The sequence below is a fragment of the Podarcis raffonei genome, chromosome 13 (genome assembly GCF_027172205.1).
Source record: "Podarcis raffonei isolate rPodRaf1 chromosome 13, rPodRaf1.pri, whole genome shotgun sequence".
NCBI classification, from domain to species: domain Eukaryota; kingdom Metazoa; phylum Chordata; class Lepidosauria; order Squamata; family Lacertidae; genus Podarcis; species Podarcis raffonei.
Genome location: NC_070614.1, coordinates 34712130 through 34729472, shown reverse-complemented (window position 1 = coordinate 34729472; position 17343 = coordinate 34712130). Strand labels below are relative to the sequence as shown.

The 17343-nt window shown below is 42.6% G+C and overlaps 1 protein-coding gene and 1 long non-coding RNA gene across 2 annotated transcripts; one reads left to right on the top strand and one right to left on the bottom strand.

The window, feature by feature from the left end:
* Window positions 1-1044: 1044 nt before the first annotated feature.
* On the top strand, window positions 1045-15571 carry LOC128400240 (serine protease 27-like). The gene is made up of 6 exons (XM_053362357.1): window positions 1045-1335; window positions 10335-10361; window positions 11898-12060; window positions 13301-13572; window positions 14244-14413; window positions 14904-15571. Exons 1-6 carry the CDS (start codon window positions 1185-1187, stop codon window positions 15198-15200), a joined length of 1080 nt encoding a protein of 359 aa, XP_053218332.1. The 5' UTR covers window positions 1045-1184; the 3' UTR covers window positions 15201-15571.
* LOC128400242 (uncharacterized) lies at window positions 9684-11709 on the bottom strand. The gene is made up of 2 exons (XR_008327322.1): window positions 11288-11709; window positions 9684-11144 (listed from the first exon to the last, which is right to left on the bottom strand). It is a non-coding gene; the product is annotated as an uncharacterized LOC128400242 (long non-coding RNA).
* Window positions 15572-17343: the final 1772 nt, after the last annotated feature.

The window sequence follows — 17343 nt, the reverse complement described above, 5'->3', positions numbered from 1 at the left end:
TGTGCTTCCCTTGGACACCAACTGTGTTTAGCGTCAGGGGCCAGCTAAAAACCTGCCTGTTCTGTCAGGATTATTATTTTCATTTTTTATCTAGAAGGATGGCTGGGTGGCTGGAAAAGTGACCAATGCTCTGTTTTACTATATTCTTGATTTTCTTTTCTTTTTATTACTGATTGTTGTATGTGCACATTTAAAGCATTTACGAATCCACCATAAACATAGATCTCTAAGCAATTTGCAACAAAATAAAATATGGAATAATTTACCTCATAAATGAAACAGTAGAGTACTAAAAGTGACCAGATAAGTTAATGTTTCAGAAATGAAAATGTTTTTGTGGCACATCAAAATCCTTTCAATGTTGGCATCTGTCTCGCCTCCACTGGGCAGGTGTTCCATCATGCAGGGGCTAATGCGCTGAATTATGAGTCTAGAGATTTGATTTTGGGAGCCAGAAACACCTCCTAAAGCTCAGCCCCTGTCAATCTCTGTGATCTAGCTAGCCTATAGGGAACGAGGTACTATGTGTTCATTCTTGCAAGTCACCCTAGGATGAAGGGCAGAATATACTCATCATGTCCCTGAAGTTCAACTGGCCTTTACCAGAGGCCAAGCTTTCAGTGAGGCAGGCTCATTGTTGTGGAACTCCTTGCTAATAGAGGTTCAGCAGGAGTCATTTACCTCCTACATATAATTTCTAATCTGCTAAGCTCACCCTCCTGTTCCTCAACACATGGAAGTATTGAAGGCTAATTGGCCCATACGATCAGCCCCATCTTTTCCAAGAGCTGCGGTTTGGATTAAGCAGCCTCTTATATCTTCCTGGCTTTGCCATTTCTCCACCTCTTATATCTTCCTGGATACCATTTCTCCACCAGGTACTGGCACATCCTCCAAGGATACAGGAGCACAGCTGGCTGGATTCTCCGGGTGGATATCTTAGGCTTCATCAGCCGGCTTCCCCACTTGGCTGCCAGACGCCACACTCGCAACCCAGCACATCAGTCAAACCAGTTTGGTGACATTGTGCCCGCCCTTCTGAGGGCTAGGTATTAAAGCATCTGCATCTTGGAGAGAAACAAGCCCTGTCACCCCAGAGGGCATCCCTCTTGCCGCTCTCTCCCAGTTCGGGGAGGATTGAGTGACAGCAGATCCGAAAACAAAAGAAAAAGAAAAACGGAATCATGGCAAGACAGCAAGGGGCACCCAGATTTGGGACCGCAGGAGTTCTGCTGCTGCTTTTGGCTACCCTGATGATTCAAAGAGGGATCTGCAAGCAGTGGCATTATGGATATAATTCTTGTGAGAATGACCAGCAGATAATACCCGACAGAGGTAAGCATTAGAAGTTCCCATTGCATTCATATAGGCCACCTTTATTTCAACAATTTATATACTGCTTAAACAGCAGATAACAAGCTGAACAAATGCAAGAAAGATTTTAAAAAATCAGGCAATAACTATCAGATCAGAAATGCCTTAAAATGCTCTATGGGGAAGGACCATAGCTCAGTGGTGGAGCACTTGCCTTGTAAGCAGAATGTCCCTGGTTCAATCCCCCACATCTCCAGGTGGGGCTGGCAGAGACCGTCTGCCTGAAATCCTGGATAGCTGCTGCCAGTCCATGTAAACAGTACTGAGCTAGATGGATCAGTGGTCTGACTTGGTATAAGGTAGTTTCCTATATGCCTATGCTTTCTAAAATATAAAGTATTCAGTAGGTGCCAGAAGTTTAACAGGGAGGGTCCCCCTGTCTGATCCCATTTGGAAGAGAGTTCCACCAAAGATTGTGGGATCGAGACACCTAAGAGTGGGTCTAGGATCCAGGATTCCTGAATCCTTTCACCAGTCCTGGGGGGAAAAGTAGTATTTCGGGTGTGGTGAATTTGGGAGGCAAAACACCTAAGGTTTATAGGGGCAAACATTCAAGAACCTTGGAAAAGTGATCCTTTAGCCAGCTTCGTTTTTATTATTGTTAATGAACAGAGTGATTAAATGATGATAAAAAATGATATTTCTGTCCTTCTAGTGCGTGGTTAGGGCCAAAGAATGAATTCTAAGCTATGATTTTTAGTACAGAACCAGTGGTTGCCAAATGATTCTGGAGTAATTAGGTTAGTGCGGCCAAGCTGTGTTTGTTTTTTTGGGGGGAGGGTGGCATACAGGAGAAAAGTCTCTCTTGACCCACAGTGGAAAGGCTCCTGCTTTTCCTGATTCGACTCTATGGTAGTGATACCGAGTGGGTGTGTGGTTTAGTTTTCTTTTTATTTATATTTCACTTTTCTATTAAAATAATAACCAAAGCACATTACAAAAAAAAACTACACGCATGCGTGCACACACGCATAATAAGGGAGTGCAATGATACATCATTAAAACAAAACAACAGTAGGAGACCATGGAGGAAAACATCAAGAGGCAGAAAAACTAAAATTAGACTTAACAATTAACAATAATTATACATTTAGTTTTTCTGCCTCTTGATGTTAATTGCTGCTTGAAATAGTATTGCTAGACACTGGACAGATTTACTAGGGGCCACACTTCCAGCAAGTAGGTTTACTAGGAAACTCACTCATAAGCTAAGTAGCAAGAGGACAAAGCAAGACATCCCCCCCCCACATGGTTTGATTTTATTCAATATGTAAAAGATGACTCTTGCATTCTGAGTCCACATCCAACTTTTCAAAGTATACGGCTACCCTGAGACAATGCAATAAACCATTCTGTACCTCTCTCCTCTCCCACACACTCTCAATGCACATTGCTGTATGGGTTTGTAATGTGACTTTTTAATCTTTTAGCCATTATCAGCCTGAGAATTCCATAAAGATGCTCCTGAGAGTGTCCTCTTTCCCTTCGTCCCTCCGACCTAATTATTCTTTTTATTGCTAGTTCCTTGTTTATGTTTGCATTTATATTTGCTACTGATCTCTGTATCCTATTTTGAAACAAAGTGCCTCCTTGAGATATGGAAAACTGTAAAAATATGTTTGTTTTATTTTTTATAATTTTCTATTTTTTTAAAAACCCCCACAACCAATTAAAACTATTGATATCAAAACAAAACAAAACTACAATTATATTGAGAATAGGGAAGGGTATTTTTCAATTCTCCACATTTCCACAACGGCTTTCGACATTTTAGTGCTGATTTATGCTACCATAACACACTTTTGTGTGCAATTTTGCCTAGTATACATATTTTTTTGCAAAGCAACTTTACCCCATATGCATTTTGTATGCATTTCCACTAATATGTGCATTCATATGCACACCTGCATTTCTGTGCACATTACTTGGCTGGAGAATTGCATTGCAAAAGAAGAAGAAGAAGAAGAAGAAGAAGAAGAAGAAGAAGAAGAAGAAGAAGAAGAAGAAGAAGAAGAAGAAGAAGAAGAAAAAAAAAGGAGAAAGGCTAATTTCAAAGGATGGCTCTTCTCCAGTCCATATCTTGTTTCAGAAAGTCCAAACTGGGTAGACATGCCTTTAAATACAAACTAAATCAATTCCCCACCCCCCCATCCCATCATAAAACTAGCAAGTTACTGATTATGGAAGAATATAATGAAAGGGATGGTAGTCATATGGTCTTTGGAAATTCCAGTGCTAGGTGAGGTGGGTGCACATGGATCGTATAACAACCCTTATAATTTCCCCCTATTTAGCATCATTCTGAAGCATTGTGGGTGATTAAAAAGGGTGGCTAGACACAGCTACCCGGTCCTATTTGGGTCACTGCTACTGCAGCCAGGTAAGTCCACTAACAGAGGGAGGGACCCACTAGAGGTCACTTTGCCCAGGGAGCCCATCTCAAACTCTGAGCTAACCCTCCTTCCCACCCTGTGTCATCTTGCATATGGAAGGGAACTGAGACCATTGATGTCCTAACAACTGCACTGTTTATATCTGGATGCACAGAAAGAAGAAGAGAGTGAGAAAGGGAGGTTGACACCAGAGAGCATTTCACACAGACTAAACTTCTTTGGTCACCATCTCTCTTTCTCCTACAACACACCATTTACTGTAATATGTGGTTAAGCCTGCCTAGTGCTTCCTCCTTTGTTAGAAGTGGGCAGAAAGTATGTTGCCAAGTTCTGAACTGGCCCCAGGAGCATCACTTCAGGAGCAGGCTGGATCAACACCAGCTTAGCAGGTGATAGTGCTTATCTCTACAGCCTGGAAAAAACAAACACCAGTTGCTGATTTCGGCATATCAAACAGCTGCTTCAAGGCATAAGAGCAAGCTAGGCTGGATTGGTTTCCTCATCTCCTGGCCAGTTGCCATCCTGATGTACAAATGCGAAGCTTAAGAAGGGGCCCATCCTGCTGATCCTAAAAGATGGCTGAGACGAGGAAAAGCGCTCTGGGGGCCCTTTGTGGGAGACCATTTGCTTTGTGTGCAGAAGGTCCAAGATTCAACCCCTGGCCTTTTCAGGTAGGGTTACGAATGCCCTCATTTGGAAGCCTTCCTTATTAGGTTGTCCCTAGCATCTGGTGTCCAGATTTTGCTGCCACAGAACATGGAATTTCCATATCTTTAGAGCCATTGATAGACCTATTTCTTACCCCTCAGAGCAAATGTTTGGAGTCACTGATGATGTGGCTGAGTTAGGGGTGGGTGGCACCACTTAGCAATAGTTCTGGTCCTACTTGGATGGTCGTTTCCAGAGGGTGATGCTTGGTCAGTGCTCTTCAGCCATGTGGAGCCTTCCATATGGGTTCCCTCAGGGTTCAATTTTATCCCCTGTGCTATTTAACATCTACATGAAACTGCTAAGTGGGGCTATCTGGAGTTTTGTCAGCAATATTCTGATGACACAAAGATCTACTTCTCCTTTACATCTATAGCTATGGCAGTGGATGGGCTGGACCATTGTCTTACTTCTGTAATGGACTGGATGAGAGCCAACGAACTGAAGCTCAACCCAGATAAGACTGAGACACTGTTAGTGGGTGGTTCCCTAGACCACGTGGGTGCCTGCTCTTGATGCGTAGCTTGCGGGTACTTCTGGATCCTTTGCTGTCACTTGAGGCTCAGGTGGTCTAAGTGGCCCGGAGTGCCTTCCATCAACTTCGGTTGGTGGCCCAGCTGTGCCCCCATCTGGACAGGATTAGCCTAACTTCTGTTATCTATGCTCTGGTAACCTGTAGGCTAGATTACTGCAATGCGTTACATGTTGGGCTGTATAAAATGGTCCTGAAACATCAGCTGCTGAAGAATTCAGTGGCCAGATGGCTCACTGGGGCAGGGCAGTTTGAGAATATTACACCAATCCTGGCCGAATTGCACTGGCTGCCAATTAGTTTCTAGGCCCAATTAATAGTGCTGGCTTTGATGTTAAATGGCTCAGGACTGCAATATCTGAAAGACCGCTTCTCCTCATATGAGATGACTCGGACCCTGCGATCATCAGCTGAGGCTCTTCTTCATGTGCCTCCTTCATGAGAGGTCTGGAGGGTGGCAACACGTGATCAGGCCTCTTCTGGAGTGGTTCCCCATTTGTGGAGTGGTTTCCCATTTCTCCAGGGGGATTCATCTGGCACCTTCATTATACATCTTTTGGTGTTTCTTTTCTGCCAGGCCTTGGGCTGATTAGCATTCTATGTCCTTTTAAATGTGTGTGTGTGTGAGAGAGAGGGAGGAGATTATGGGTTTGTTTTGTTCTGGTTTTAATATGTATTTTGTGTTTTTATTTTGTATTTTTATGCTGTGAACCACCCTGAGATCTTCAGATGAAGAGCAGTGTATAAGTTATAATAATAATAATAATAATAATAATAATAATAATAATAATAATAATAATAATGATAATAATAAGAAGAAGAATAAATACTGAGACCTGCCTAGCCCTGAAATAGAGAATTTGCTACTCTTGGTGACCCTTGCTTTCATGAATTCCCAGCTGCACACATATGGGTGGAGCTATTTGGAAAAAGAAGGGTGTGTGAGGTTTCTGGGAATGCTACATGATATTCCAAAAGATTATGGGATAAGCTGTTTGAGGACTTCTTGAGTGTGCTGTGTGCTAATCTGGGTGGTGTGGCTGATTGGATTAATTATGTATGGATTGTGTGCATATGGGGTGCAGATAATGTGTCTGTGATTCTAGTCCTGAATGATTTATGCAGTGCGGTCTCTCTTTCTCTCTTGGTAAAAAATGAGATGCCAGTATTTGTATCTTGATAAAAGTGTCATGGGTGTCAAAACAATATAGTTGCCATGGGCACCAAATAATAATGAGGATGAGGTGATAGTACTCTCTACGGGCGGATATCATCACCCTTTGATCTAGGACAGAATGGTTGTTGAAGAAGCTTCCAGGATAATCCTACAGCCACAATATTTTCTTGCAAAAGTTGTAGTTTGACAAGTCTGCCACAAGAGTCCCCTAGTTTCTTTCACAGAATTGTAGTTCCCAGGATTTCCCCTGGGAATGACTGTCAAACCAGTTTACATAAGTAGCATCAATAGGCCCACATGGAAATGGGAGGCAGCAATAAATAAATACTTGTGAATAAAAATTTCACTGTATTTATTGCTACAGTTGTCTGCAAATTATTATATGATGCAGGCTTCCTTGTTGTGAAACTCCACTGTGAAGTCTTCAAACTAAAACCTTTATGCTGAATAAATGGATGGTTAATTAGCTAAAGATGATTTCCATAATTAGATCTGATATAACTTTATTTGTTAGCTTGCTCCTCTATGGCAGGTTAAATAGCTCCGTGACCACATGATTGACAAGCTGTAATTTAATCCTGAGGTTGGGAGAGTGGTTTTTAAACATTCCATGGCATCAGTTTAATGAATTCAAAGTCTGGCACTAATTGAACTAATGAATACCGAACACCAAGCTAATTGCACTAGATACATTTGCTCTTCAACTCATCTGACATAATGGTGCCAAGGTTCAAGTGAAGATTCCACTTCCCTTGAATTTAGTTTAAATACAGTGTTTAAATAATTTGCTCCCACTTAGCGCATCTTATGCTTTTGTTCTTCTATTGTCCTCCTCATGAATTTGTGTGGTATGCATATACCATACAAATAATAACAGATTTGAAGTTGGCTTTTTCTAGACAAATCAAAGTTAAAGCTAAGCATGATTTATTCTTGAATGGGTCAAATGTCAAACTGTGATTACATTTGCAGATAGTTTTGCTCTTGTTCTTGTGACCATGCCAGAGGAGGAGCAGGGGAGTGCGAGAGGGGGGATCTGGGAGCCTGAGACTCATTTGTGTAGCGTTAATGCAGGGGTAGCCAATGTTGTAGTCTCCAGAGGCTGTTGGACTACATCTTCCACAAGCCCCTGCCAGCATGGTCAATGGCCAGGGATGATGGGACTTGCAGTCCAAACACAGCTGGACTGCCCCTGTACAAAGCAATGGATAAAGGTGTATGCACATATCCACCCTCTTTCACCCCTTCCTTTCCCCCTCTGCCTGAAAGAACTGCATGCTACTGCATGCCACAGCCCAAACCTCCAAGGGATATGGCACTCCCAAGTTCTATATAACCTTCCAACCTTTCTGTTGCTTGGGAGATTTTGTTAGCAGCTTGTGAATCACCTTAGTCATCCTGTCTTTGGATGTGACTGCACACCTCACCCTTTCCCATCTTGTATCTGTGGCTTTGCCATGGGTTGGGAAATCACTAATCTCACAGAACGGCACACCCTTATTTCTCCCACTGTAACAAAGCAAAAAAAAGCAAACTGGAAAACAAAAAACCTAAAGCAAGATTCAATTTATATTGAGAAAGATAGTTCTGGCTGACGAATGGATTAGGATGATGTGAAATCATGAATATTAAGATTGTGGGTTCTGACTCTGCATGTGTGAGATGTATTAGAGCTGCTTGTCTGATTAGGAATATCCATCAATTACGTAATTGCATCCCTTTTAGGGATCTTAACTGATTGAGGTTGCATATGTTGCACATCAGGAAAAATATGCATATACTAATGAAACTAGCATACAAAACTATTATATTCAGGAAAGCTGTGCAAAACTATGTTTACCGGGCAGAATTACATCTAAAACTGTGTATATTAGGATAAATTTGCACTAAAATGCTGATGAATTTTCACAAACTGTTGCAGAAATGTGGAAAGCTGGAAATGAAAAAAATGAGAAACTGAAATTGACAAATTTGCAGTGCGCATTCAAAACATTGTCTCTAAAGGAGTCCTGTTCAAAGCAGATCCCTGCAATTGATGTGTCTCAGTTAGTAATGTCCAACTTAAACCTTTTTCCTAGCTTCAGGCATCCTACCTGTAATTTATTTATCAGATTTGGCATTCATGCAGCCTGACAGAATTTGACATGGAAGTTGGTTTACCTGGTGGTTATGGGCAAAGTGCACACATCTTTCTTGGGCCTGACCGTGGCTTAGCAGCCAAACCTAACAAATGCATATTCTTGCTAGTTAGCATGAGAAGGGGCTAAGTCCATGGAGCTGTATGGCTGATAGGCAGATACTCAGACCATAGAAATGCAATTGGTAGAGAGGGCTCAGTGTAGGGTTGCCATATTTCAAAAAGTGAAAATCCAGACACAAAGGTTTTTGACCTTTTTTCATAAAAGTTATTGAACTTTTCTTTCTGGTGCTTTTTTTTGGTTTTTGATAAAATCTCAACAATATATATATATTTTTGAGCTAATTTTTAAATGAAAATTACCAACATCTACACTACTGACATGGGCTGCCATATGTCGGAATTTCCTGGACATTTCAGTGATTTTCGCCCGGATGTTGCTTAAGGGGGCTGAATACCAGCTATGTCTGGAAAATTCTGGATGTATGGCAACCCTAGCTCTGTGCATATAGTATTTTGCCTGTATAGTTTTGACTGCTACTGTTTCTGTGAACTAAAACTGAGAAACTGTAAACTGTCCTGGTGGTAGAGGAAGTAAAGCACATAGACTCTCCTACCTGAATCAAAATACATTATACCAGACAATCAATGGTGATTACATGATATAAAAATTGATTATGATTGATTACATTTTTGGTTATGTCAGACACAGGAGATTAGTTAACATATATTATAAAATTAAAAAAAGCAATTATATTTGATTTGGAATGAATTAGATTGTGTGCATGTCTTGTAATCAGAAAGTACCACAGTGTTTGGATGTAACTGGGATATATATTTAGAGAGAAAATGCTATACTGAAAACGAAAGGTTTTCTAGCACTGGATTCTTTTTAGCTTGAAAGGTATACAACTGATAGGCACATTTCAGATCCCTAATGGTAATCAGGTAAGTGCCTAATTTTCTGGGAGAGGATGAACTCCAAACCAGCTATTGTTTCAGGAATTCCAAGAAGAAACTTCCAGGCAAAGATTTGCAATTCAAATCTATTGTGATGTCATCAGACTTGCTGTGTGCTCCCTGACAGGGCGGACTAATTCAGGGTGACTAATTCAGGAAACACTGCCCTGCATCTCAGTTGTCCTCGTTTGCCCTCAGTGATGTCAGTGCATAGCTAAATCTGTTTAGCTATGTAATTGTGCTGCGCCTTAGTCAACCCAAATTTAATATCTTATATACTGCTTGATATAACAAAAACTCTAAGTGGTTCACACAAGCTGCAATCATAAAACTGCAAGCAAAAACAAATCAGTACACAATATCGACATGCAATAAATACCCAGTAAAGCATTTAGCAAAACGTTAAAACAAAAACACTGAAATTGCAAGTGCACTATTACCGTGATTTGGAGAAAAGACATGATGGACCACATCCCTGAAGCATCTCTGACAGTGAAGGAAAAACTGGGCAAGATGGACAAAGCGTCTTCTGTCAAGGCAACTTCATGTGTTCCTTTCGTGACATCATTAAATGATATTGACTTGATATCTACAAACTTAAGGAGTGCCCCCCATTCTTTTAGTAGGAAACTCTTCCCATGAAACACCATAGAGCAAAAAACAGTTCAGTTATTAGATCAGCTGTGCTCTCCTCCAACAGTGCATTGGCCGATGCCATTCACATTCAATTGACATCTTATTGGCTAGCATCTTGTGTTCCCACTGCTTGCCCTTGTCTGAGAGCTGCGAGATGGAGATCCTGTCTCCTCCTGTCCATTTCACACCAAGGCTTAGGTTTAAGCACAGTGCCTGGGGAACTGGGAGAGATTTAAAAAAGCAGTCTTAGCATCAGGAGCTGGGGAGAATATTTGGGGCAATCCAATCCTCCCCCCAATTATTTTCTTCTTCTTGGAATAAAAGTCCTGTGATTACTTCTGGGTTTTGATTGTGTATCTTTAGCTTTAAATCCTGGGTCACAGTTGTCCCTGTTGATTCCTCCTCTTTCTGTTGCAGGTTATCATATGACCCGTTCCCATTGGGGTAAGTTTTTATCACCAGACTTTTTAACCTTTTACACTGGGTTCTGGGGATAAGCAACCTGTGGCCTTCCAGATGTTGCTGGTGTGGGCAATGGTCAGGTATAATGGGAATTGGAATCCAACAACATTGGAAGGCAACAGGTTGTCCATCCATGTCTTGTGCATTCCAGGGGACCCCACTAAGCAACACAATATGGACATCCACATCCTGCTTCTCTACTACATATGTATCTTAGATCCTGTGTTTAGAGGTCACCTATGACAAGGCTAAAAGTGCAAATCTTTGCAGTGGGATGCAACAAATTCCCTATGAGCACAGGCAACCCAGGACTCAGCTATACAGCTGCAAATAAAATGTTTTAAGTGTGCTGTAGAGTGCATTATACAAATGTGACAGTAGATGGTGATGGTGAGCTATGGCAAATTCAATATATTTTTCAAAACGTTAAAAAAAAGCATTTTCACAATTTTTTTTATATGTGTCTAGATTCCACCCCTGTTACTTCTTAAAAGTTGCTTTAGCATGGAATTTGGTCTCCGTAGTTGGGGTAGATGGTTTCAATGCCTTTCATCTCTTGATATAAGGCAGCTTCCTATGTCCAAAAACGGGAGAGGTCTTGGTCTCCCCTTTGTTGTTCCCACAAAGGTTGTCTTTTCAGTTAGGGCAACATCAGTCCCTCACACCTGTTAAATTTGAAGTTTGATGCAAAATTCAGAATGCTGAGAATCTTGTAGTGTCTTTAAAAGCAAACTTACGAGGTCTCGTGGCTGAAACAAAATGAATCTGAAAATGAAGCATAGTAAGGTGACGTAGTTCAGTGCTCTGTGTTATCCTTTTTCCCTCTTTGTGCCTAGCAGAAATAGAATAAGACTGCAATCCCTTTACACACTTGCCTGTGTTTAAGCCCTCTTGTCAGTGGAACTTACTTTCCAGTTCATAGGCTGAGCCGCATTTTAGACACAAGATGTAGACATGTGCCAAATCTACTTCCTTTGCAAAATGCATTGTCTAGGAGGCTTTGGAAAAAAATGGAAATAAAACCAGTATCCATCCAAAAATTTTCCATTCCCCACTCCTCCATGAGTGATTTTACACCTCTGGTCACACAAGAAGGCTTCCATTGAAAATATCACCATTCCAATCTCTGAAAGGCTTTCAGTATCATCACCAGCACTTGAATTAGGCTCAGAAACAAACTGGAACCCAGTGCCATTGCCTTAGCAAGAGAAGCACATGTACCCAGCAGGTGGGCCCCTACTAACAGTTGGCCCATTGCATTCTAGACCTTTTGGAGCTCTTGGAACTTTTCAAAGGCAACCCCAAATAGAACACAACAGTAATCTAGGAGTGATGCAACTAAGGCATCAGATGATCACTCAGAGAACAGGATGCTGGGCCAGATCTGGCCTTTTGTCAGATCCAGCAGGGCTGCTCTCTTGTTCTTAAGGAGTGTGTTGACTTAGCCAGATGTGCAGTGTACAGAACAGATTGCTCCCAGTGTTGAGTTTAACCCCACCCATCTCTTTCTTTTCCTAGTATGTGGGCGACCAATCACCCTGAATAGAAATGTCGGGGGTGAGGACTCTGTGGAAGGTGAATGGCCATGGCAGGTCAGTGTGAAGAAGATGGGCAAGCATATCTGTGGAGGGGCTTTGATAACCCATGATTGGATTGTGACCGCAGCACATTGCTTCCCACCGTGAGTAACCCAGAAATGGCTCTTTTCCTCCCACCTGCAGTCCACTGAGCCCAAGACTCTTTACAAGTCAGGTGGGAGACTATCCTATAAATGCACCCCCTCCCACTGAAAAGGCCCTGTTCTCTGTGTCATCCATGTCATCTCAGATGTTGTGGGAACTATAAGAAAAGCCCAGAAGATATAGGCTGTTTTCAATATATAGATAGGTTCGCCTGAAGATGTGTCATCCTTTGGATATCCTGGCCCAAGCCCTGCAGGTCTCTGTGTTAGACTACAGTCTTGGGGGTAATGAAGATTATGTCCAAGGCAAAGAATCCAGTTGTCTATAGACTACAACCCTGGTCATCTATCTTTCAAAAATAATCTCTGCTGAATTTCTCTCCTGACCATTGTAATTCCCCACTCAGCATTCCTATTCCTTAGAAACCAGGTTGCATATTTTAATTTATACATCCACTGCATTTCTGTTTCTAAAAATAAACTGAAGGCAAAGATTATGAGGCAGCTTCATAGTGTTTTAATGTTTCACAGTATGTTAAAGCTTATAAGGTTCTGCAAATTCTGCTTTCCAGACCCAGGTTTAAGAATAAAGTATTCAAGTTCAGTTATCTTGATTAGTTTGCAAAAGAGCTGAGATATGGACACATGTTTCTATTAAAGTGCCTTAACAAAAGGTATTTTCAGGGCTTTCCTCCCCAGCTGGAACTCATCGCAAATCAGTTCCAGCACCTCTCAGGTGGGTGCCATTGCCATTCTAAGAGATTGAGGGAGGTGTTCATGATTAGTTCCGGCACCTCTTTTTTGAGAAACATAGCACTGGGTATCTTAATGAACTTCCCAAGGACATGAAATTAACAAGGAGCTCTGATCCAATCTGTTAGCTCAACTGCTGCAAGGCTTATTTTAATTAGTAGAAAGAATTGTTTGGCAAGATGATTTGTTTTGATCTAGTAAACTTTGCTCTTGGCAAGCTTCCTAGCTGTAAGATGCTTCAGATAAAGTGTACCCAGAACAAAGGCAGAATGGGAAATCAGAATCAGAATGCCCATGGGACCATCTCAGGCTTAAAGTGCAGGTTTGCCCAATGTGTCCCCCCTTTTTGTTGTTGTTGCAAATTTGAGATAGTCTGAATGCTTCTCTGGGTCTAATAACATCCCAAAGCCTCCTGATCCCAGCCAAGTAAATTGTATGCAATGGCGACAATGTTTCTCATAGCAATTTTTCATCCATCCCCTTGCAGAGAAGGTGATCTCTCCCAATACTCCGTGCTGCTAGGGGCCAACAAACTGGAGAATTCCTGGCCCCACAAACAGTCCATAGGAGTTGGAGACATAATCAGAAATCCCCGCTATGCAGGGGAGGCCACAAGCGGAGACATCGCCTTGGTGAGGCTGATCTTCCCAGTGAGATTCACCAATTACATCATCCCAATCTGTGTACCTGCACCCAACGTGGACTTTCCTGCAGGCATGATGTGCTGGGTCACTGGCTGGGGAGATATCAGTGAAGGACGTGAGTACTGGGAGAGGGGAAAATGTTAGAACTGGACAAGGTTTCCGTTCTTGTCCAGGAAAATGCAAAATAATAATGATGCACCCTTCCTGCTCTATAAAGCCTGTTTCTAAGATCCGTGCCCCAACTTTCCTTTCCCTTGTAATGGGATTTGCTGAGAATACGTATGAATGCTTTGAAAAAATACTGTGATCAATGGTTAGTGGTCATGATGGCTGTATGCTAATTCTGGGATCAGAGGGAGAAGGCTGCTGCCCTTGTGTCTTGCTTGTAGGCATCTGATTGGCTAGTGTGGGAAGCAGAATGCTGGAGGGGAAAAGCTGAAGCTCAGTGCTAGAGCACATGCTTTGCGCTCCACCATCTCTAATATATTACAAACGCCCAGCCTGCTTGAAGAAAATTAGGAACTTGACTTACATCTGGAGCCTAGTAAGTATACTAGAAGTAAAGGTTGGTCTTGCATGTTACCCAACAATTGGAAACTAGTAAAAACTTTGTTCCAGCTGATTGCATCTATACCCTAAAGGTATACTTGACTGACCTTCTTGCACATCTGTTTACGGTGTGCCTTCCAACTCACAAATGGATTGTGCAAATGGTAAAGGAAATATAATAAAATGATAACCGTGTCTACATGTTTCTGCTTCACTATCCCATGTTCTTCACGTCAGAGGATCTGCCTTCTCCAAAGAAGCTCCAGAAGCTTCAGGTGCCCATAATAGATCTTCAGACCTGCAGACGGCTCTATAGTATTGACATGGGACCAAATCTGCCCCAGAAACCCATCCAGGACGACATGATGTGTGCCGGGTATGCTGAGGGTATGAAGGACACGTGTAAGGTGAGGGATTTCTCTCATCAAGACCTGCCTTCAGTTCCACATGGATAAGGCCCTTCCTGTCTCACTTGCTATCCAATTCTATTATTCTTTAAGACATCTGAGATTCAGCCTCGCCATTGAAAAGAGACTGCATGAGATGGCATACATTAACTGTCCAGGGGTCCTTTACCTTTTCCCTTGTGGGTCCTGCTTGTGGGCTTTCCTGGGGCATCTGATTGGCACCTGTAAGAACAGGATGCTGGACTAGATGGGCCTTTGGCCTGATCCAACAGGGCTCTTCTCATGTTCTCATCCCCTCCCCACAAAAAACTATGCATTCCCAAACATCTTCTCCACCTTCAACGTACGTTTCTTTGTAAAATGCATTTTGCTTTGGTTTCTAAGCTGAGAACTACACTGTTGGGAAGTATGAGAAAGTTTCCCCACTCCCTAACAACCATGCCACACTGAATCACAAATGCATCTAACACCCATCTTTGTGTTGGCCTAGGGTGATTCTGGTGGCCCACTGATGTGCAAGATAAACCAGGAATGGCTGTTGGCTGGTATTGTCAGCTGGGGAGAAGGCTGTGCTGAGAAGAACCGCCCTGGCGTGTACATCCGCCTTACCGCATACCACGACTGGATTCACAGGATTATCCCCAATTTGGAATTTGTTGAACCTAGGAGGGGTTACAACACCAGGATCAGGAATCAAGGCACTTCTGGAGCTGTTGGGAGGGGACAGGCCTTCATAACTGCTCTGCTACAGGTTTTGGTGTGGACCCTTATTCATATCTTGCCATAGGATCTGTGGGAAAAAGAAGTTATAAGTGGTCAAGTGCTGCGGGGTTACCTCTCATCTCATCTTTCTCCCATTTCTTGGTCACTCCTAACTTCATCTGCCCAGGATTCTATCCACTTGGCCGTGAGCAGCACTTGCACAGGGAGATACAAATGAAGTGAGGGCATGGATGTCTCTGCAGACGTAGAGATGGTTTGGGGCTTCCTTCTCAGCAGAGGGATGCAACACCCTTTCTCATGAGCCCTACTAGCCACTGTCTCCTTTCTTGCCAGAAAACTTTTACATATGTATGGTGCAATCAGAAATCATGGGTAGCTGGGACTGGGGAGCTGGTGGTCTCTGGAATCATCATATGCCTGTTGCTGGGTGATGCCTTAAGGTTGTTGTTGTTTAGTCGTTTAGTCGTGTCCGACTCTTCGTGACCCCATGGACCAGAGCATGCCAGGCACTCCTGTCTTCCACTGCCTCCCGCAGTTTGGTCAGACTCATGTTTGTAGCTTCGAGAACACTGTCCAACCATCTCGTCCTCTGTCGTCCCCTTCTTCTTGTGCCCTCCATCTTTCCCAACATCAGGGTCTTTTCCAGGGAGTCTTCTCTTCTCATGAGGTGGCCAAAGTATTGGAGCCTCAGCTTCACGACCTGTCCTTCCAGTGAGCACTCAGGGCTGATTTCCTTCAGAATGGATAGGTTTGATCTTCTTGCAGTCCATGGGACTCTCAAGAGTCGCCTCCAGCACCATAATTCAAAGCATAATTTCTTCGGCGATCAGCCTTCTTTATGGTCCAGCTTTCACTTCCATACGTCACTACTGGGAAAACCATAGCTTTTACTATATGGACCTTTGTTGGCAAAGTGATGTTTCTACTTTTTAAGATGCTGTCTAGGTTTGTCATTGCTTTTCTCCCAAGAAGAAGGCGTCTTTTAATTTCGTGGCTGCTATCACTATATGCAGTGATCATGGAGCCCAAGAAAGTAAAATCTCTCACTGCCTCCATTTCTTCCCCTTCTATTTGCCAGGAGGTGATGGGACCAGTGGCCATGATCTTCGTTTTTTTGATGTTGAGCTTCAGACCATATTTTGTGCTCTCCTCTTTCACCCTTAATAAAAGGTTCTTTAATTCCACCTCACTTTCTGCCATCAAGGTTGTGTCATCTGCATATCTGAGGTTGTTGATATTTCTTCCGGCAATCTTAATTCCGGCATGGGATTCATCCAGCCCAGCCTTTCGCATGATGAATTCTGCATATAAGTTAAATAAGCAGGGGGACAATATACAGCCTTGCCGTACCCCTTTCCCAATTTTGAACCAATCAGTTGTTCCATATCCAGTTCTAACTGTAGCTTGTAACTGTAGCTGATGCCTTAAGGTAGGGGTGCCCAAACTTTTTTCAAAGAGGGCCAGATTTGATGAAGTGAACATGTGTGAGGGCCTTTTACCCCACAGTTTTTGAGCTTTTTAAAGGGTTTTACCCCAAGACATATACTGCCACGGGGGCCGGATTAAATTGACCAGTGGACCAAATTAGGCCCGCGAAACGGACTTTGGACACGCCTGCCTTAAGGGACAGAGTTGGACCTCTGAGGCAAATTAATTGAGCCTCAAACTACAGAAAACGCTCAGCTGTCTGATTCCCCCACTTGTTTTTTTAAGGCAAAACAGCTTTGTAAACTGTCTTAAACTTTCCAGTAGCACCTTAGAGACCTAGCTGGTCTCTAAGGTGCTACTGGAAGGAATTTTTAAATTTTGTTTTGACTCCAGCGGACCAACATGGCTACCTACCTGTGTTTTAAACTTGATTGGACTCTTTTGTTTGTCCCACACTGTAAGTTAAAACACATGACCTCTTCCACAGAATCCCAGGGCTGTAGTTGTTGTTTTTTTAAAGGGTGATGGGAATTGTAGATCTATGAGGGGAAAACTACAGTTCCCAGGATTCTTTGTGGGAGGAGGGGGTCCTGAGGTTTAAATCTGTATTGAATACATTTTAAATGTGTGGTGTGAATTTCAGCAGACAAATGGCCATGAAGGAAAGCATTAAGCAGCTCTTCCTACTACCAATTGCAGTTTCCAAGCCAGTTTTGCATTTAGCAAGCAAACCACTGCTGGGAAAGTACCATGCTACGGGACCTCACTTAATTTAATGG

What these genes read in the sequence shown, in the direction of transcription:
- LOC128400240 (XM_053362357.1), top strand. Translation starts at nt 1,185, where the DNA reads ATGGCAAGACAGCAAGGGGCACCCAGATTTGGGACCGCAGGAGTTCTG. An exon ending in GCAGATAATACCCGACAGAG is followed by an intron (nt 1,336 to 10,334) that starts GTAAGCATTAGA and finishes TTTCTGTTGCAG; the next exon opens with GTTATCATATGACCCGTTCC. An exon ending in GGGAGATATCAGTGAAGGAC is followed by an intron (nt 13,573 to 14,243) that starts GTGAGTACTGGG and finishes TCTTCACGTCAG; the next exon opens with AGGATCTGCCTTCTCCAAAG.